This window comes from Lynx rufus, unplaced genomic scaffold, assembly GCF_022079265.1.
Source record: "Lynx rufus isolate CCGP_SWC_20201006 ecotype Redwood Valley unplaced genomic scaffold, mLynRuf1.p SCAF_5, whole genome shotgun sequence".
NCBI classification, from domain to species: domain Eukaryota; kingdom Metazoa; phylum Chordata; class Mammalia; order Carnivora; family Felidae; genus Lynx; species Lynx rufus.
In genome coordinates, this window is record NW_025814867.1 from 132,820,144 (window position 1) to 132,841,144 (window position 21,001).

General features: G+C 41.9%; 1 protein-coding gene across 1 annotated transcript in view; it reads left to right on the top strand.

The window, feature by feature from the left end:
• The first annotated feature begins 1,326 nt into the window (after window positions 1-1,326).
• The window catches only part of CXADR (CXADR Ig-like cell adhesion molecule), a 56,556-nt gene continuing 36,881 nt past the window's right edge, over window positions 1,327-21,001 (top strand). The window contains exon 1 of the mRNA XM_047100097.1: window positions 1,327-1,397. Coding sequence (XP_046956053.1) covers window positions 1,355-1,397 — 43 coding nt within the window. The 5' untranslated portion in view covers window positions 1,327-1,354. The remainder of the gene's footprint in view (window positions 1,398-21,001) is intronic.

Consider the following 21,001-nt stretch of genomic DNA (forward strand, 5'->3'; position numbering starts at 1 on the left):
TATTTTCTCTTTGCTGGTTCAACAAATAATAAGAATTTTCCAATATTATTCTTTATTAGCTGCCACTTTAAAAAAATGTTTATTTTCGGGGGGGGGCAGAGAGAGAGGGAGAGGGGATCTGAAGCACTCTGTGCTATTAGCTGCCATTTGACTGAGTATTTACTATGTGCCAGGCACAGTGCCAAATATTCTTTTGTGCCGTATGTCATCTAATTGTCATAGCTAGGTGTATTTCCAAAACACTTGCCCAGTTAACTGTCCCTTTCCAGGACCCAACAACTTACCCACTGCACCACACTGCTTCTCTCCTCTAAGTCATTCCAAATAGGGAACTGTTGGAAACACAAAAGTCTCTTAGCAGTTATATACAAACCCTATCTGGAAAGGGCAACTGAGAACACAAATGACACAAGAACAAGTATGGAGGATTCCAGGAAGTGACACTGTAGGGCAGACCAGGAGATTCAAAATCTCTTTCGCTGGTCCCCCCAACACCGCCTCCAGCCTTTAACCACCCCTACTTAGCCTCACTTTTAAAGCTCACTGGTCCACGATGGCCAATTATAGGGTTAGAATAACCTTTAAATACACAGGGTCAAAAACACCAGTCCAGATATTTCCCAAATCCGAAGCTGCAGCTGAGGGGTTCGGTCATTACTGGAGATAGGGAAAAGCCTTCTCGAGCCTTCCGCATCATCCCGCCGACTCAACGATATGGGAGCAAATGCCCGGGGTAGGGTGGTTGCCTGGTTCTGGGTCCTCACAGCCTTAGGAGGGAGACCTCGCAGCAAACCGCCAGAGGTGGGACCCGTGGCTGGAGGCCCCTCATTCCGTACCAGCCAGAGGGGAGGGCGGGGTGAGCGCCTGCGGGGCCAACCGTGTTTGCCGCCCTTCAGGATCCCGGGGCAGGACCGCAGGCGTGGGTCGTTCCGTGCCTCATCCTGAAGCAAGGGCGCGACCGCAACTGGGGAAAGGAGCCTGCTCGACCCTAGTGCACACACCCTGATTTAACTAAAGGCACTGAAGCGGGGACCTGGGCTCATGGGGGGAATGGCTGCCGGCTCACCCCAAGACAGAGCGCAGCTGGCCAGGGAATTCTATTCCAGAGGATCCCTAGGGCAGTCCGCACTGGTTGCCACGGCAACCCCACGCTCTTGGCGGAGCCGGCGCGCGCCGCGGGGCTCAGCCACTACCGGAAGTGACGTATTTCACCTGCCGTGCAAGGGTGGGGTGGGACGGGGGTGCGGAGGTGCAGCCGCCGCCAGCCAGTCGGGAGCGCGCAAGGCGCAGGGTGACTGAGACCCCGGGTGAGAGCCGCCTACCTTCAGTCACCGCCCACGGCCGGGCCGCCACCATGGCGCTTCTGCTGCGATTCGTCGTCTTGTGGGGAGTCGCGGGTGAGTGGGGGGCAATTCAGTTCCTAGGGTTCCTGTTGCCGGCACCGCCCTGGGGCGCTCGCTGCCTGCGGCCACCCGGGAACAATGAGGCGTGGGGGAGGGGACGGGTGCGGTTTGGGGGCGCTGCGGCAGTGGTGGCCGTGCGGGAGGTATCAAAATGGGGTGGTTTGCGGAGCCGGGCGTGCGAGCCGGGAAGGTGGAATGGCTCGGAATAGAGCCATGCAGGGGCATGAAGTATCCGGGGGGAGTTGGAGATGGTGGGGACCGAGCCCCGAGATGAGGGGCGGCGGTACAGGGGCTCCTCGGGCGCGGGTGGTGGGCGCGGCGTGCCGGATGCGCCTGGCGTCTCTCCCAGACCATTCTTTGCTGCGGGTGCAAGCTTTGCTTTATTCGCGCTTGCCTTTTCCCTTGTTAGCCGCGGTGTTGTGTCCGCCCGGGGTTACTCGATTTCCAAAGCCTTGGGCTGCGAGTTTGCAGGTGTTGAGCAGTCCAAACGGGGAGGCTGAATTACAAACGCCATGATTAAATAGACACCGAGCTTTTCAGTGCCTCAAATCGTCCAGGCTACCTCTAGGAAAGAGGCGCTGAACGAACAGTAGCCTGAGCCTTCTTGGTCTGGTAGAAGAGGAGAGCCCAAGCACGAGCTGTTACCTAGAAGGTAACTCGACGAAGTAGACCGTGTTAAATCAAAAGTAGATTCCAGCAAAAAATAAATAAATAAATAAATAAAAAATGCGGTTTTGGTTTCCGCAGTCCCGGCGCAAAGTGCAAAGGAGAAATTCGTAACCTCGGTTTGAATTTATGATGAGTTAATTCATTTTGAAGATAAGAGGGGATGACTTGTACGGGGCACTTCTTAAAGGATTCGCCAAGTACATTTTTCGACTGCGTCTTTCTCGGGAGGGGAAAAAAGGCATTTAAAAAATGCGTGGACTATTAGAAGGCACAATCATTTGACACTTTAAGTGATCTGTTTTCATGTCAGTGTTTTAACTACCTGATCTTGTTTGTCAGGGTAAGCACTTGTATTTTAGAACCAAATTGTTAATTAAAGGAAAAAAAAAATCCATAGGTGGGACCCTGGAGACACATTCGTGTAGCTTCTGGAAGGATTTTTTTTTTTTTTTTTTTTTTTAAGCCTGAAAGGATCGGGTGGCCCTTTCTGTTGGGATGGCTCTCCGTTTCCTGTTGAAATGTTAATTCCATTGTTGGATGCCACATCTGTGAGCATTACTCATGGGATCAACATTCTATTACCAAGTCTAATCTTCAGACTATAGCACCACCTCCACCTTTTTGATACATATCATTTAGACTTGGGTGAAATTTCCAAAGTAAAGCTTCTGCAAAAGATGAAGGGTCAGTAACCAGTTTACTTGGTACATTCCATCTTTGTTTTGTCAAGGACTAAGCTGAAGTTGAAGTGGAGAACACATGTTCTCTATGGGAAGAATATTTTAGGCTACATTTAGAGCAGAAAAGTGGAATAACATAAACAATGTAGAGGATTTAAAAAAAAATTTTTAATGTTTATTTATTTTTGAGAGAGACAGAGATAGAGTGCGAGCTCGGAAGGGGCAGAGAGAGGAGGAGACAGAATCTGAAGCAGGCTCCAGGCTGTCAGCGCAGGGCCCGAGGTGGGACTCGAACTCACAAATTTAGGAGATCATGACTGAGCCCACATTGGCCGCTTAACCGACTGAGCCACCCAGGCGCCCTGAAGAGGATTCTGTTTTTCACCCCCTGGGGATGTCCAACTAATTGTCTGGATCTCATTTTTTCTGGGTGCCTCACTTTGTTAGGCACAATGAGCTTCTCATTAAAGGACTATTGTCCTTAGCTTAACAAGACAACTATTTTTAGTTCCAATTTCCCAGTTTAGGGAACAACTCAAAAACTATGTAACTGATGTATGGCTTCGAGTATTTCTTGAGATACTCTTTGCCATTTTAGAAGTCCGTTGCTATGAATTCAGTTTGGGTGGTAACATGATTGGCTTCTACATTTGGCAAAACAGAGTGGAGGAGGCTTACAGATTAAAAATTGCAGTGCTATTTTTCTTCTAGATTTGTCTCCATATGGGTTGTAAAGCGTTTTGTGGTATATTCTGGTTGCTAGTGGAAGTCCTTTTGATGCATTTTATTACCCACCCAGCAGCAAGTCATACTACCTAAGTCACACTAATAATAGTGGCAGTGGTAGTGCCACTAATAATAGTGGCAGTGGTAGTATAGCTGTAGCAATCGTAGTAAAATTAAAGCCTTGATTGAGCAGTTATTAAATGCCAGACACTGTTAAGGGCTTTACATATACTCCATCTACCTAGTAACCCTAGAGGGTGTGTATTACAATGATCCCTATTGTACATGTGAGGAAACTGAGGCATAGAATAGTTCTATAACTTAATTTGCCAAGGTCACAAACTTCCTCTTTAATCCTTGCTCTTACCACCATGTTATTTTGCCTCTTTCCTCTTTGATTACCTCTGATTGACATCCTAAATTTTTGTCACTGGTTATCTGTCATGTAATAAGAACCTGCTGTGTGCCAAATGCTGAAGTCTTCTGTTATTAGCCCTTTACTTTTTTGATTTTAGTTGAATGCTTCCTGGCACCATTATGAAGACACGGGGAGTCAGGGCTTAGTGTTGTAAAACTGACGTGGCCCATGTACCAGCAGCATCAGCATCACCTGGGGATCTGGTTAAAGTTTGGGGGGCTGCTGTTTCTCACACTGTCAGCATGAGTGAAACTAAAAATTACTTGTCTACCTACCGCTTGTTAGTCATTTGATGGCTGCAGGCCCCTGTCCTTTCTGTGTGCCTCAGTTGCTTTATGTGTCAATAGTAGGGATCCTACCACCGCAGAGTTGTTGAGGAGCAAAGTGAAATGTTTATCATTTTGCTTTCCGGAAGTCTTCTTTTGCATAAAATATATGAAGATTAAGTGGGAACTTTATCTCCTCTATATATGTCTCTTACTGTTCACATTTTGGCCATTATACCAACCACCTAAAAAAAGTCACCCCTCCTCAGAGGCAAGCCACGTTAGATTGGCTCCTTACCCTGCTCGTTGTGGGGTGTCCATCAGTCACTCAGTTTATCTCATTGCACTAGGTCAGAGGGCAGGGGCATGACCTGTGTTCTTGTTACAGTCCCAGTGTTAGTTAGCTTGTGGTATGTGGCAAATAGCAAATGTTCAGCAATATTGTGTGGCTAAAAGTTTGCAGCTTTTTTACCACTACGCCTGTGTATATGACGTAGCTCTCATCGGTTCCATTTCTCTCTCTCTCTCTCTCTCTCTCTCTTTCCCTTCTCATCAAATAAAGATGGTCCTTCTAGTGATCATTCCAGTAGCCTTGTCTCATTCAGTTGTTAGTCTAAAGTTAAGCTTCTGCTTTATCTTTGATCTCATTGTTCTGTTCCACTTTAGTTGCCAAAGGTAACAATCACCGTGTTCCAAATCCGCTTATCTTTTGGAACTTCTTTTTGGTTCTTTCCCACCCTGTTAACTTGCTCTTCATTGACTTCTACAGAAGGTCCCTAAAATGTCAACCTTAGCCAAGATTTGGCCCATAGTCCTCTTCTTTCAATCTTAGGCCTGGGTGACCTCATCTACCCATTACTGTAACCTCCAAACAGTTGCTAATGACTTAAAAATAGTGCCAGCTCAGCCTACCTCTCCTTTGAATTCTGGGCCACTGTTTCCAACTGCTTAACATTCACATTCCATCCGAATGCACTTTAGTACCTTACACTGTGCAAGTCTGGAGCCGAACTCATCCGTTAATTAATTGATTAATGATCCAATCATTCAAATATTTATGGCCTATGTACTGTGCCTGTACTAGGCGCCCTTACAGTAGTAGGTGCAAAGGTTTGATAGGACATTCCCAGCAGATGGTACAGCTTTTGCAAAGTCATGGAGTTCTGAAAGGATATAATGTATTGTGAGAGGTGAGAAATTCAGTGCATTAGAGCATCTAACCAGCACTTCTCAAAGTTTTGATGTGTGCCTGAGTCTTTCTTATAAGAAAATATGGGGTGAGGCCTGAGATTTTGCCTTTTAACCAGTGACCCACACTGTGGGTGGGTGAAGATCTAAGGCTGTGCCAGGAGCTTAGTAGATGAAGACGATGGACAGCTGTCAAGTGCTGCCACCCTCCTTGGTGGTACAAAGAAACTTGTGAAGGCATTAAAAAAGTGAGATTATACACTGAGATTATTCTCTTGAATGATGAACCTGGAGGCAGTTCTGGAGGCAGATAGAACCAATAGATCTGATACAGGAAGCTATCTGGGATGATCTACACATAAGCAGTCCCTGTTAAAAAAAACAAAAACACAAGAGTTGTGTTGGGCTTCCTCTGGTGTGAAAAGTTTTAAGGGAAATGCAGTGAAACCTGATACCTGGTTGGTTGCAAGAAAAAGTTGGAGAGAAGCAGTAAGATTTCTGGCTTTGGGAGAATGGTGAAGTCACTAACCAACAGAGGGTAAAGAAAAAAGGAGCAAGTTTTAGGGGAAATGACCAATGAGCTTAAGTTTAGACAGGTGATATTTGAGGAGCCCGAAGGGAATGGAGGTAAAAAATACCTATTAGGAAGATTGAAACAAAGGACTGGATCTCAGGAAAGACAAAGTTTGGTGATAGAGAATTGAGAATCACCACTGATAGGTGGCATCTGTGTAAGGTTAACCAGGAAAAGCTGGTAGGACTAGGAGAGATGGTGAAATGTGACACTGGAGAGCATCAACATCTAATAAGTAAACAGAGGGTGAATAATAAGGAGTGATGGGGGGGGCATGTAGGAGAACTATGGGATGAGGGTATCCCAGAAACTGATGTAGAAATGAGGCCAGTGGGTCTTACCATTGGGAGATTATTGGCGACATTCAGGAAGTTCTTGATTCCATAAGGAGGACAGTTTTCTGTAGGGGATAGAGTACAGCTGGATTTTCATATATTAAGGAGTGGGCATCAGGTAAGTAAAGAATGAAAAACACGCTTAACGTTTGCAGTTGTCTTGACAGTGAAACATTGCACAAATGACCTTCATTCCAAGGGACAGTAGCAGAAGCTAAGCAGCTAAGGACTCCCTTACCTTCCAGCCACCCAGACTTAGAACCTTGTTCCTTATTTTCCTTTGTGCACCATTTCCTCCTTGTACCTTAAATATTGGGGTTCCTCAGTTTATGGCTTCAGTTAGCGTTTATGTCTTGACAGCTTCCAATCTATTTCTAGTCTGTCTCCCAAGCTTTTTCCCCTCATTTGAAACCACCCACTTGACATCCCTGCTTCGACTTTTGCAGGTGCCTCCAATTGAACCTGTCTACATAACGACTGTTCCCTCTCCCATTAAGTGGCTTTTTCAGCTAGCAAAATACCCAGGCAGAAATCTGGGTACCTTACTGACTCTTCCTGTTCCCTCATCTGCTTACATCCAGTCACTTTCTAAGTCACTTGTATCCCTCCAGCCACTACTCGTAGTCCAGGTTATCACCTCTTAAGATGGTTGAAATAGCTTCGTTGGCCTTTGATTAAGTGAATTTTTCCCTACTCCAAGCACATTACATTACTGGAGTGTGTTCTAATGTTTGTCAGGTAGGCCTTTATTGTAATTGTTTTTCCTGACCAGACTGTACATTTCATGATGTCAAGGATTGTCTGTTGATTCCATATTTTGTTCCCAGTGTATGCACAGCCCATGCTAATTAAATGGGAAAATGTTCTAGACAGGAATTGATGTTTGTTGGCTTGTGGAAAAAGACCTGGAGGGAAAGAGCACTTGAAGATCAAGAGTATGTTCCTCACAGAAGAGGTGAGCAGGGCTGGGCTCCGTACCCTGCACAGGCAAGCTGTGTGTGTCCGTTTTGCCCTGCGCTCGGTAACGGAGTGAATTTGTGTTAACACCGTCTCATTGTAATCTCCTGTTGCAGCCTGTTCTCCCAATCATGTTGTTTCTACCTTTCCTCTGTTTTATACAAATCATTATCAGGTGTAATTAAATAAAGGCAAGAATTGATAGTGGGAACTTTTGGTTCATTTATTTGGTGGCCAGCAAGAAATGGATAAAGTAACTAGCCCATGGGGTGCCTGGATGGCTTAGCCAGTTGAGTAATTGACTTCAGCTCAGGTCATGATCTTGCCATTCATGAGTTTGAACCCCACATCAGGCTTGCTGCTGTCACCCTGTCAGTGCAGACCCCACTTCGGATTCTCTCTCCCACTCTCTTTCTGCCCCTCCCCCACTTGCACGCACACACTCAAAAAATAAATAAAACATTAAAAAAATACATTTGTAAAATGATAAAGTAACCCAGAACATAATTAAAAATTATGTAATTAAAAAGAACTTAAGGCTTTATCCTGCTGTTTTTCATCTATCTTATATATTTTTAAGAAAACAAATCTAATATTCTAGAATAATTGTTACATTGGTGTTGGAATTAGACTGGTTTCTATTAGGAGTGTGGTGCGAAATATAAGTAAAAAGCAACAACCTTTTCTAGTGGTGGTTCCCTACTCATTTTCTACTCCACATTTGGGGGGGGGGTGCGGAAATGACAAACAGTGGAATGTGAAGGGGTTGGAAAACATCACCCTGGCATGGTGAAGTGAGCTGTTGGGGGAGCTGGTTTGGAGTTCATGGTTTGGTGATCTCTTTGGGGGTCTATTATTGGTATTGCTTTGTAAGTTGTTCAGTCTGTTGAATCCATTACGGTCTCTGTAAAAATGCAAAGAAAGCTGAAAATGTTTCTACATTCACTGGTGAAATGGTGACTTAAAGAGACAATTTCTCTTTTGTGCTTTTGCACAGGCCTTTTCTGTCACCTTTCTTCCCTCACCTCATTGACTCACTCTTCCTGGTTTCTAATAAAGAGTTAGCCAATTAGAGTTTAAGCATTAAAGGCCTTAACTTGACTCAGCATTATTTGCAATTTTAATTAGCAGTGTGCTGTAGAAGAAAAGACTGTGGTCTGCCCTGTTGACAAAGAGAAGGTAGGATAAGGGAGGGAGATAATAGTCTATTTTAGGGTAAGTGTGAGATCAAGGCATGGTCTAGTTTGTCCTTTGATAGTTGGTGAGAAAAAGGATTAACAGTCAAATTAACCATTGTTAATTGGTTAACTGAGACAATGCAAATTTCCTGTGAAACTATGAAATCACTTTCATTCTTTCAGAGGTATTTTATAAGTTGGAATGTGAATGGCTTTGATTTAATTTACTTCTAAGACATAAAAATTTGTTTAGATTTTAAGAAGAAACAGTAACTAATTGTAATCACGACCTCACCATTTTATAGTGTAAATGTATGTTTTGTGTGAGTTTTACAGGTTTCTCCAAAGGAAGGGTAGTTTGGCTGCACAGATCACATGCTCTCAAGGAATCTCAAGAAACATTCAGATACAGTGAATCAAATGTGTTCAGCCACATCTCTGTTAAATCCTTAGAGTGACTGTAGCTGACCCTCTCAGGCTCACTTGGATTCCTTAGGGAAGAGAGCTTTGAACTCTTGAATACCAGACGAGTCCCATGGGGGTTTTCCTTAATGGCCCAGACAAAAACTCTTGAGTATTTTGTGCCCTGGGTAGTTTGTACGGTAAAATTGAGAAGAGTCTTTAACCTACTTGGTGGCACAATGTGAAATCTGATACTTTTAGAATCTACTGGTAACTCTGGGCTGGAAAAGTGATTGTACCTTTTTTACCCCCTGCTAAATATACACGTATATTTTATTTCGAAAAACACACTATAGAAGTCTTAAATTTATATTTTACAATAAAAGATACCAATATATGCATTGTTTGTATAACTTCATGGACTGGAATTTGAATCAGTGCTATGTTGCGGTCACTATAGACCATCACACTGAACCACGATGCATAGTTATGATGTACCATATATTTTTTTGAGTTTAGTTATTTTGAGAGAGATTGAGAGTATGCGCTCGAGCTGGGGGTGGGGGTTGGCAGAGAAGAGGGAGAGAGAATCTCAAGTAGGCTCCAAGTGTTGTCAGCGAGGAGCCCCAACGCTGGGCTCGAATTCTCGTACTGTGAGACATAACTGAGCTGAAATCAAGAGTCAGATGCTCACCGACTGAGCCACCCAGGCACCTTATTTTTTAAGACAATTTCACACCCATCTCATTTGGGTCTTCTCTTCTGACATCCTTGGGGTAGGAAGAACAGTTTGTATTACTCTAATTTATAGGAATTAAGTCCAATAAATTGTCACATTGGTCTAAACAGTACTGTCCAGTAGAAATATAATGCAAGACACATATGTAATTTAAAGTTTTCTGGGGGCGCCTGGGTGGCGCAGTCGGTTAAGCGTCCGACTTCAGCCAGGTCACGATCTCACAGTCCGTGAGTTCGAGCCCCGCGTCAGGCTCTGGGCTGATGGCTCAGAGCCTGGAGCCTGTTTCCAATTCTGTGTCTCCCTCTCTCTCTGCCCCTCCCCCGTTCATGTTCTGTCTCTCTCTGTCCCAAAAATAAATAAACGTTGAAAAAAAATTAAAAAAAAAAAAATAAAGTTTTCTGGTAGCCACATTTAAAAGTAAAAAGAAAAAGTGAAATTCATTTGAATATGTATTTTGTTCCTTTTTCTGGCTTGCCTTAAGCATATCTATGGATGTTACAGGGGTGGTGGGATTTAGATGGAATTGGAGCTCTCGGGCTCCTGAGCCCTACCAGGTTGTACCTTGTTAGAAATATTTGAGTCCAGAGTTGTGAGACAATACAGTTCTTCGGAAAATATATGTTTTGTTTAACTCAGTATATACAGAATAGTTCCATGTGATCAAATTAAACATTAATAAGATTAAAATTTTTTTTCTCACTAATTCTCTGAAATCTGGTTAGTATTTGGCCTACACACATCTCAGTTTGCACCAGCCATGTCTGAAGTGCTCAGTAGCCGAATGTGGCTAGCAGCTATCCTGGTGGTCAGCACACGTCTAGAATTTGAAGCTTTAGTTCCAGTCACCTTCTAACATAACTAGTCTCGGAACATCCTGCTAACTGAACAAACATGGGTGTAGTGTTCTTATGAGATAATTATGTTATTATTTGTATCCATAGTATTCTTATTGGTAACATGCTAGCTAACTTTCTTGAAATTATGAGAACAATTGTTACCCATGCACAAAACTATATTAGCTGCCCTTATTTGATTGCTATGTGCATTTACATCTTAGGTATGAGGCAGAAAAAACAAATACATGCACCAAAATCACATTTTTAACTTGCCTGTGAGGGCAATAAATGCATTTATGGAAAGGTGGAAAATAAGGACAGAATGGCCCCTGATGATGGTTGCTAGGGAAATTTGAATTCACTTTGGGATATTAGAAAGGAATTAATGCCAGTATTGAGGCAATCAAGTTAGACATGCTTACAACGGAGATGATTTTCTTATTGTAATGAACCCTTTTTTTCTTACCTTCAGGATTTTCCATAAGGAGATAATATTATTTACTCATTTTGCTGTTATATCTATTTCTTTGCTTTCTTACTTACTGTGAGCTCATCTTTTTAACACATTTCACCTGAGGGCTGTGTGTGTGTGTGTGTGTGTGTGTGTGTGTGTGTGTGTGTGTGTTGCCAAGTACTCACTTTTCCTGTTTCATGTTAATTAAAGGAAGGGAAGAGAGCCTGAGGTTTTTATGAGCAAGGAGGCAAAGGCAGATTTTTAACAACAGAGCATATTCTGTGAAGGCGATGAAAGTATTCACCATGGCAATGGATCTACTTTACTCATAAGGCAAAATATGCCGTTTGCGTTTGTTTTGCCAGAGAATTCTAAAATTAGAAAACATGGGGAAGGTAACATAGTTCGACAAAAGGCTTAGACTTAATTCTGATTGCAGTTGAGATTTGAATTTCTTGAGAGGAGTATTTGTGTGTGTGGAGAGGGTGGGGGGAGAGAGGGTGGGGAAGGTTGGTCACAATCCAAGACAGAAAATCTGTCTTGCGTGTTTACTTTCTTAATTTCCCCTGGCTTTCCTTTATAATTCACATTTTTCCTGGTCCTGGTTTATAATATATATCGAATATTTCTTATTCAGAACTTCAATTCTTATGGAAGACATTTGGGGGTAAATAGATTATAATGTGTACATGTGGGGGAGGTTTTGTGCCAGATGCTTCAGAAGATGTGAAGAAGACACCATTCTGATACCGTAGGAAAGCTTCAGTTCAGAGAAGCGAGTCAGGCACTTACTCCCCAGCTCTGATTCTCAGCAGAGGAGGATGGGGATCAGAGTAGAAATGTTACGTGATATAAAAATGTATGGTTTTCTGGTTATTCTCTTTGGGCCCCACTGGCTTCTCCACACTACTTTCCCCTCCTTCAACCTTGTGTCCTAGCCCTTCAACCTTGAGACTCCTGCCCTCTCCTTATACCAAACTTCTGGTTGCTTCTTCACAATGACTGAGAAATGCCTTACCTCATACTCCTGTCCTGCCCCCATCACAGCATTATGTTTCATTTTTACAGTTCATTCTTCCACCATTCTTACATAGCAGTTCCTTGAGCTCTCAAATACAGTGATTTTCTCTCTAGTTTACTTAGGTAACCCTCTCTTTATACTTTTTCCTCTGAAATCTTGAACTCTGTGGTCATTGGCACCTAGAGCTTTCCTGAAATTCTGTCATATACCTTCTTGCTATCAGTGAGATCTTCAGGCCTTTAACCACCCTCTATCCCACTTCTGGTTACTTTAAAACAAGAATTTCTTTAATAATCCAGGGTCCCCTGGTCAGACCTCAGTTCTCATCTCTGATATGGATTGATCTTCCAGGCCAGTTTCTTTTTTAAGAAGATTTTTTTTTTTTTTCAACGTTTATTTATTTTTGGGACAGAGAGAGAGACAGAGCATGAACGGGGGAGGGCCAGAGAGAGAGGGAGACACAGAATGGGAAACAGGCTCCAGGCTCTGAGCCATCAGCCCAGAGCCCGACGCGGGGCTCGAACTCACGGACCGCGAGATCGTGACCTGGCTGAAGTCGGACGCTTAACCGACTGCGCCACCCAGGCGCCCCTAGGCCAGTTTCTTTGGTCCTGCTCATGGACTGTGATGCTCAGCTGTGTACATTGGAGAGACTTTATTGTCCACTTTAGCAAGACTTTTTTTTTTTAATATATAAAGTCCATTTATAAAGCAGTGGGATGTGATTTTTTTAACAAAAACAAAATAAAAATAACTTTTATCTCTAACTCATTCAGCTCTTTTAAAATTTCTTTAAAAGTAAACCTTTTAGGGTTGTCTGTCTCAGTTGGTAGAGCATGCAACTCTTAATCTTGGGGTCATGAGTTTGAGCCTCATGTTGGGTAGAGTTTACCTAAATTTTAAAAATTAAAGAAGAAAAGTAAACCTTTTATCTCAAGTATGTCATTTATGCATAGAGAAGCGCAAAGTTTAGAGCATTATTTACAGATGTACAGGTGAGAGCATTATCACAAAACAGAAACATCCGTGTAATTCTTACCCTGGGTAGGAAATAGAATATAACCCACATTTCTCATTTCGCAACAACTCTTCCCTGACCACACATCATACTCCGCTACTTTCTTTCTACCCTTGAGAGCCAAGTTCCTCAAAACTGTCATTTCTGTCTACTGACATATCTCAAGTCCCCGGCCTTTTCCAGTCACTTCTTCACTCTCTTCTGATTTCTAACAGTGTAGGTTAGTATTAACACTTTATAGAAATGGAATTATACGATATATGTTTTGTGGGGGGGGGGTTTTGGTGTAACTTTCACTTATGTTTGTAAGATCATTCATTTTTTGTAGCTGTAGATTGTTTGCATTGCTACATGGTATTCTATTGTGTGGCGATATCACAATTGACTTACCCATTTTACTGTGGCTGGACATTTTTTTCCAATTTTTTGCTATTGTGAAAAATGCTGCTGTGACTTTCTCATTCATATGTTTCAGTGCACATTTGCACACATTTCTCTACCTGTGAATGTTGTTTCTGGGGTCCCATAGATAATACCTGTGTTTAGCTTTAGTTGAAACGGCTGCACAGTTTTCCAGAATTAATCGTGCAGGTTGACACTCCCACCAATAGAGTGTGCGAGTTTCCATTGTTCCATGTCCCCATCAAAGCCTTTTATCATTTATGCTCTTCTGAGGGGTGCATATTGCTACATCCCCTTTTTTAAATTATTATTATTTTATGTTTATTTATTTTTGAGACAGAGAGAGACAGAGCATGAGCAGGGAAGGGGCAGAGAGAGAGGGAGACACAGAATCCGAAGCAGGCTCCAGGCTCTGAGCTGTCAGGACAGAGCCTGATGCCAGGCTCGCTCGAACTTGTCAACTGAGAGATTAGGACCTGGGCTGAAGTCAGACGCTCAACCGACTGAGCCACCCAGGCGCCCCAGTGCCACATCATTTTTAGAAAACATTTTAATTACGGAAATTTTCAAATCCATAAAACTAGAGAAAAGGGTATGGTAAGGTCAGTATGTAGATCTTTGCTCAGCTTCATCGACTATGAGCTTGTATCATTTGGACTCGTGGTACCATTCTGCAGTCTCACTTCTTTCCCCATTCCTTTCACAGGTATTTCAGAACTTGAACCTGCCTTCCAAAACCCTCTGCCCACATTTTTTTCTGCCTCTTTTATTCTAAGTAAATGCTGTTTGCCTCCTTTGTCACAGAGGAAATAGAGGCTATCAGGTACAAATTCCCTTAATTTCTTGTACCTTAGTGAATAAGCTTATCCATAATTGTACTGTCCTCTTAACTCCTTCCCTCCATTCTTATTTAAAGGTTGTCTTATTTCTTATTTTCTAGGCATCATTCTTTCTGGGGTCTTGATCCTTCAGTTTCTGAGGGTTCTGCTCTGTGTATTTTTAAACCTCTTTCATTCTATTTGCTCTTTCCTTTTGACTTGTATAAACATGCTCTACATTTCCCATTTCACAACAACCCTTCATTGACCACACATCATACTCTGCCACTTTCCTCCTACCCTTGAGAGCTAGTTCCTTAAAACAGTAGCCTTCTACTTCTGTGTCTAGTCACACATCTCAACCTTTGTAGTTAGCTGTATTCCACTGTAACTGCCCAAAGCCATCACTAAATCAGATTTGACCTAGGTCACCAGTGATGTTCTTTTTGTCAAACCTAGTGGATACATTTCAGTGTCATTTATTTACAAAACAGATTTTAAGTTCGTCCTGTATGGAAGGCACTGCTAAGTGTGAGTGATAAAAGATTAAAAAGTACCTTCCCTGGGGCTCCTGGGTGGCTCAGTCGGTTAAGCGTCCCACCTCGGCTCAGGTCATGATCTCCCGGTCCGTGAGTTCAAGCCCCGCGTCGGGCTCTGTGCTGACAGCTCAGAGCCTGGAGTCTGTTTCAGATTCTGTGTCTCCCTCTCTCTGACCCTCCCCCGTTCATGCTCTGTCTCTCTCTGTCTCAAAAATAAATAAACATTAAAAAAAAAAATTTAAAAAGTACCTTCCCAACACTACAGGAGTTTATGTCCTAGAAGTGACATAGTGTTATAGGATGACAGTGAATTGTCATATTAGATGTTGTTTATTGAAAGATGATACCATGTTGCGCTAGAACTGTTCTAAAAGCTTTACATACATTCTTTTATTTAATTCCTACAATGAAGTAGGCATTATTACTATTGATTGTCATTTTATTTTTGAAAAAAATTTTAATGTTTATTTTTTGGGAGAGAAAGAGACAAGAGTATGATGAGCAGGGGAGGGGCAGAGAGAGAGGGAGACACAGAATCCAAAGCAGGCTCCCGGCTCTGAGCTGTCAGCACAGAGCCTGATGCAGGCCTCAAACTCACGAACCATGAGATCATGGCCTGAGCCCAAGTTGGATACTTAACTGACTGAGTCACCCAGGCGCCCGTATTCCCATTGTAAGAGAGAAACACACGGACTTAAAAATGCTAGAAACTTACCAATCATTTAGTAAGCTCAATATGAATTTGAACCCAAATCTTACTTTGGAGCCAATGCTATTAATGGACAGAACTGTTTTCATAATTCAGTATGCAAATGTTTCAGAAATGTCTGCACATTTAAGTGAGCTCAGAACTACTTCTTACTTACTACCTTTGAGTTGCAGAAGAAGGGGAGGAGATGGATGTCAGGGGAAGACTTCTTGTTGGTTGATTGATTATCTAAAATTAGGACATATTTAGATCTGAAGTAGACATTTTGGTTCAGTATCCTTAATTTATGTTTAAGCCCTAAAGAAGCAACAACATGTTCAAAATGGTAATGGGTTTCTTGTTATTGTTACTGTTTTGTGACAAATGACAACAGATTCCTAGTCTGGTATTTATTTCCTTGTTAAAAAAAAAAGGTTCACCCAGGGGTGCCTGGCTGGCTCAGTTGGTAGAGCATGAAACTCTTGATCTCATGGTTTTGAGTTCAAGCCCCACGTTGGATGTAGAGATAAGTTTAAAATCTTTTGTTTTAAACAATTTTTAAAGTTTATTTATTTTGAGAGAGAGAGAGGAGCCAGGCACACATGTGTGCGTGAGAGCAGTTGAAGTGGCAGAGAGAGGGAAAAAGAATCCCAAGCAGGTTCTGTGCTGTCAGTGCTGAGCCAGACATGGGGCTCTATCCCACGAACTGTGACATTATGACCTGAACTGAAATCAAGAGCCAGCCGCTTAAGAAACTGAGTCACTTGGAAGTTTTGTATAGCAGAGGAAAGTGTGAACTTCAAACTCTCCTCCACCATAGTGATTGGAGTGGGGTCTAAAACCTACTCTTGTATTTCATACTGATTTTTAAAACAAGATGTCTGTGTTCAAGGGTGTTTACTGGTGGACTTCAACTCAACAGGATAAGTGTGGGAACATCTTGCTCCCCGTAGTAGCCCAGATACCTCTCAGGGTCTTGATTTCTTCACTGTAAAATGGGGATAATAGTAGTACCTCCTTCAAAGAGAATTTAAAGAGTTAATATGTATACACCTTTTTAAAAAAATATGTATACACTTTTGAAAAGTGCCTGACACATAATCTCAGTCACTGTTAGTTATTGTTTATTGTTAAGGATTTCCCCATTTCCATCTCTGTTTATTTCCTGGGTACTTTTTATTTCTCCTTGGGAGTGGGGAGCTGAAAATTTATATTTAAGAAACTGCATAGAAAAGCATGTAAGTATACTCAGTGTCATTTTTCATTCTTAATTAACTTATCTGACCGTCAGTATTATTTTCTTAGCTCTAAGTACATATTAACATACTGTACTGGGTAGCCCATATAGGAATTAAACAATTAAAACCGGTAGACAGCCAAGAGCATAATTTCTACCTTCCTGTAAGTGTTTTCTTCTCTCCTCCGGCAATATTGAAAGGCCTAGTTGGAGCAGTTAAATGTCTTTTTTTTTTTCCCCCTAGACACACTCACTATGTAGGTGACTTTTAAAAATTGCTAATTCTGAGGTGCCTGGGTGGTTCAGTAAGTTAAGCATCTGACTCTTGATTTCAGCTCAGGTCATGATCTCACGGTTCAGTTTGTGAGTTCAAGCCCCATGTTGGGCTCTGCACTGACAACAGCACAGAGCCTGCTTGAGATTCTCTCTCTCCCTCTCTCTGCCCCTCTGCTGCTCATGCGTGTTCTCTCTCTCTCTCTCCCTCCCTCCCTCTCCCTCTCCCTCTTGTCCTCTCAAAATAAGTAAATAAACTTAAAAAAAAAATTGCTAATCCCCAATCAACTTCCTTGTGAGAAGGAAAGTTGCTATAGGTTGAAGGTAGGATCAAGGAAATGATTTAAGAGTACAGCAGTTGCATTAAAAAAAAACATTTTATTTATTTATTTAAAAAATTTTTTCAGTAAACTAGTACCCCCAATATGAGGCTGAAACTCATGAGCCTGAGATCAAGAGTCACATGCTCTGCTGATTGAGCCAGCCAGGTGTTCTAGGAGTTGCATTTTTGCACAGTTTGGAATATCTCAGTGAGTTGGTTGCTAACACAGGCATCTGTAGTATTTGTCATCAGACACACACAACAGAATTATACTTGTCCTGATCAACGTGTCCTTTAAACATACCAGTTCCTGATTTACCCAGTTTATTTCTTAACGTTAAAATAGTAACCCTTGGGGCACCTGGGTGACTCAGTTGGTTAAGCATCTCTTGATTTTGGCTCAGGTCATGATCTCACGGTTTGTGGGTTTGGACCCCATATCCAAATCCACGCTTGTCAGAATCTATTTCTTGGGATTCTTTTTCTCTCCTTCACTTTCTGCATGCACCCTCCCTCCCCCCTGCTTGCGTGTACACGCATATGAATGCATATGCTGTCTCTCAAAATAAATAAATACATTTAAAAAAAATAGTAACCGTTATGACATTTTTTGACATTTCTCATAAAAGTCAATATCAGGTGAATTACTTACGGCATTTGATGTTAAGGTCATCATAATGTACCTCTTCCCATGAACTCAAAGAAATCTGCAAGACTTTTGGAATGTAAATTTAAATTCTCCCCCCCCGCCCCAGTTTTCCCCCTTTTTTGTTAAGATTTTTGGAATGACTCTAGATATTTTGAAAGGCCATGCATCAATATTTAGTGTTTTTTCTTTTTGCTTCATGTTGTTCTAAAGATGGTTGAAAAATAAGACTCTTAGCTGCAGTTGTGATTTTAGAATATTTACAAATAAAAGTTTTTCTCAATGTCTGATTTCTCTCATGTTAACATATACTATATGTAAAGTTGCATATGTGTTAATTTCTTATCAGGTTTACTAACATTTCTTGTAATGTTAGTTTTAAAGAAAGCATCAGGGGGCACCTGGGTGGCTCAGTCGGTAAAGTATCTGACTTCGGCTCAGGTCATGATCTCATGGTTCATGAGTTCAAGCCCCACATCAAGCTCTGTGCTGATGGGTCAGAGCCTGGAGCTTGCTTCCAATTCTGTGTCTTCCTCTCTCTCTGCCCCTCCCCTCCTTATGCTCTCTCTCTGTCTCTCAAAAATAAATAAACATTGAAAAAAAATTTAAAAAAAAAATCAGCCTTTGCTCCCATCAGAACATGACCAGGTTTGTTCAGCTTTTTCGCAGCTGTATCTTCTGTGTAGGGGTCATTCTGTTCCTTTGCTTTCCTGGATACATGGTTTCCCATGGCCCCCCTTCCCATGCTTTTCCCATAAGGACTGATGGTCTTGTCTCCCATTAGTCACCTTTCCTCTTTCAAGCAGCTCCTTCACCTTCCCTCTGATCTGACCTTCGCTGTCTGCTTGAAGTTCAGCAGTTTTGCCCAATGCCAAGTCTGGGGGGTTATTTTTTATTATTAATTTTTTAATTTTTATATAGTTTATGTATTTTGAGAGAGAGAGAGAACGTGCAAACAAGATCTGAGGACTGAGATCACGACCTGAGCTGAAATCAAGAGTCAGATCTTAACCAACTGAGTGACCCAGGTGCCCCAGGTCTGGGGGTTTATTAAATTAGTCTTGGGACGTACCCTCCAGAGATGAAGCCCCGAGACACTGTCAACTGAGTGAAAATATGTGTTTAAGGATGGGGCCGCATAAACAGTGTCAACAATAGAGGAACACATTGTGTAATGTAGAGGAGGGGGCAGTTCCCACTGTGAGGAACAGAGAGGAGGGAACAAGTAAGAGGTACTTTGATAAGTGGCTAAAGATGCTCTGAGTGGGAGAAGGTGGAGCAGGGAGAAAGTGGGCAGCATGTACAAACACAGTGCTCCACAAATATGGACTTTCTTATCTTTCTGTCCTCAGTGCTTCCACTGATTTCTTTGATTTCCTATGTATGATTAGCCCCAGACACTTTGACAGTTATAGTTCCATCTTTAATAAAGGAAGGTCTTAATTGATTTCTACCTTTTAGTCATATTACAACTTAAGTTTTCTCCACTATTTTGAAATAGACCATCTTTTATTTCTGGTAGATCCATTCTGTTTTCCTTCTGGTGTGAAGGTGCTTGTGTTTGTGGGTCGTGTTGTATTTTTTCTTTTCTTCTTTCTTGCTTTGGTCTTTAAAATCAAATGTAGGGTGCCTGGGTGGCTCAGTCGGTTAAGCAAACCGACTCTTGGTTTCCACTCAGGTTGTAATTTCGTGGTTTGTGAATTCGAGCCCTGTGTTGGGCTCTGCAGCTGGCACTGTGGAGCCTGCTCGGGATTCTCCCCACGCTCCCCCTTCTGCCCCTCCCCTGCTCATGCTATCTCTGTCTCTCTCAAAATAAATAAATAAACTTAAAAAAAAAATAAACTGTGAAATGTTCACTGGGGGTACAGGGTAGGAAGCACACAGTAAAGCAACTTCAGTAAAGCAGGAAAAGTGCTTATGATGGAGGACTTATCAGTTGCCCAAGATGTACATAGAGGACATCTAATTCAATCCGTGTTTGGGCACAAGGAATGCTTCCTAGAAGAAGTGCCTGGACTCAGACATGATCTTTAAAATCCCGGTCCATATGCCATCACTGGTCAGACTTCACGTTTAATATCTTGTTGATATACATAAAGACATGAAAAAAATGTTTGAAGCTGTTCTCTTTGTTTCCCAAGTGATAGAAAAACAGAAAGCCTTCCTTCATTCAGCAAATTTGTTAAAAGCTAGCCTGTGGTTTTCTTACCTAATACAGTTAAATTTGTGTCTTTTCTTTAATAGCTTTTGTGTTCTCCATTTCTAAGACTTTATCCACTCAACATTATTGAAAATCCCTATGTTTACTTCTTTCTCTCTTTTTTAAAAAATCAACCATAAGGTTTCAGTGAGCGCTTTTCATTTGCCTATGATTTTAAGATTGTGATAAGGAAAAGATCGCTGAAGGCCATCCAGATTAATGTGTAGCTTAAATTTGAAGAAGTCAGTTAAAGAAATGAAAGCAGAAGGGAAGCAAAAATGAGATAAAAACAGAGAGGGAGACAAACCATAAAAGACTCTTAAATACAGAGAACAGACTGAGAGTTCCTGGAGGGCTGTTGGGTGGGGGGGGGATGAGCTAAATGGGCAAGGGGCATAAAGGAGGGCACTTGTTGGGATGGGCACTGGGTGCTATGTAAGTGTTCTATTCCTGTAATCATTATTACACTGTATGTTAACTAACTTGGATTTAAATTAAAAAAAAAAAAAGAGAAATCAAAGTAGGTCATCAGTTCAAAATGTTGCCTTCCAGCTAGAGGAATGGAGTCTTCCATTATCTCCAGTTCTACTCCATTCTTAGGGTAGCAACAATTCTAATGTTTGGTAGGAGATGACCACATCAAGGCTAGAAAAATACTTGGGTGAGCTGGTGTCATTTTGATGCTGCAGTAGAAGGCAGACCGGGCAGAAGAGAAGCTCTGAAGATTCAAATGATTTGAAGTCTGGAGGTTAAAAAAAAAAGCAAGCAGAAAACCAGGAGATGTTATTTTAGTCACTGCCAAAAATGGGTTGTGATTCAGTTTGTTTACTTATATAATCCAATGCTGAGCACTTATTCACTGGATTCAGCGAATACTTGTGGTTGATAATGTTCTTCTATGCATTTAATCACACTGAATATAAGTTTGAATAACATCATAAGATTTGTTATTTGATTTAGTTTTCAGACCATGTTTGAACCTGCAAGTAGTTTGTAAGTTAAATTATCGCTC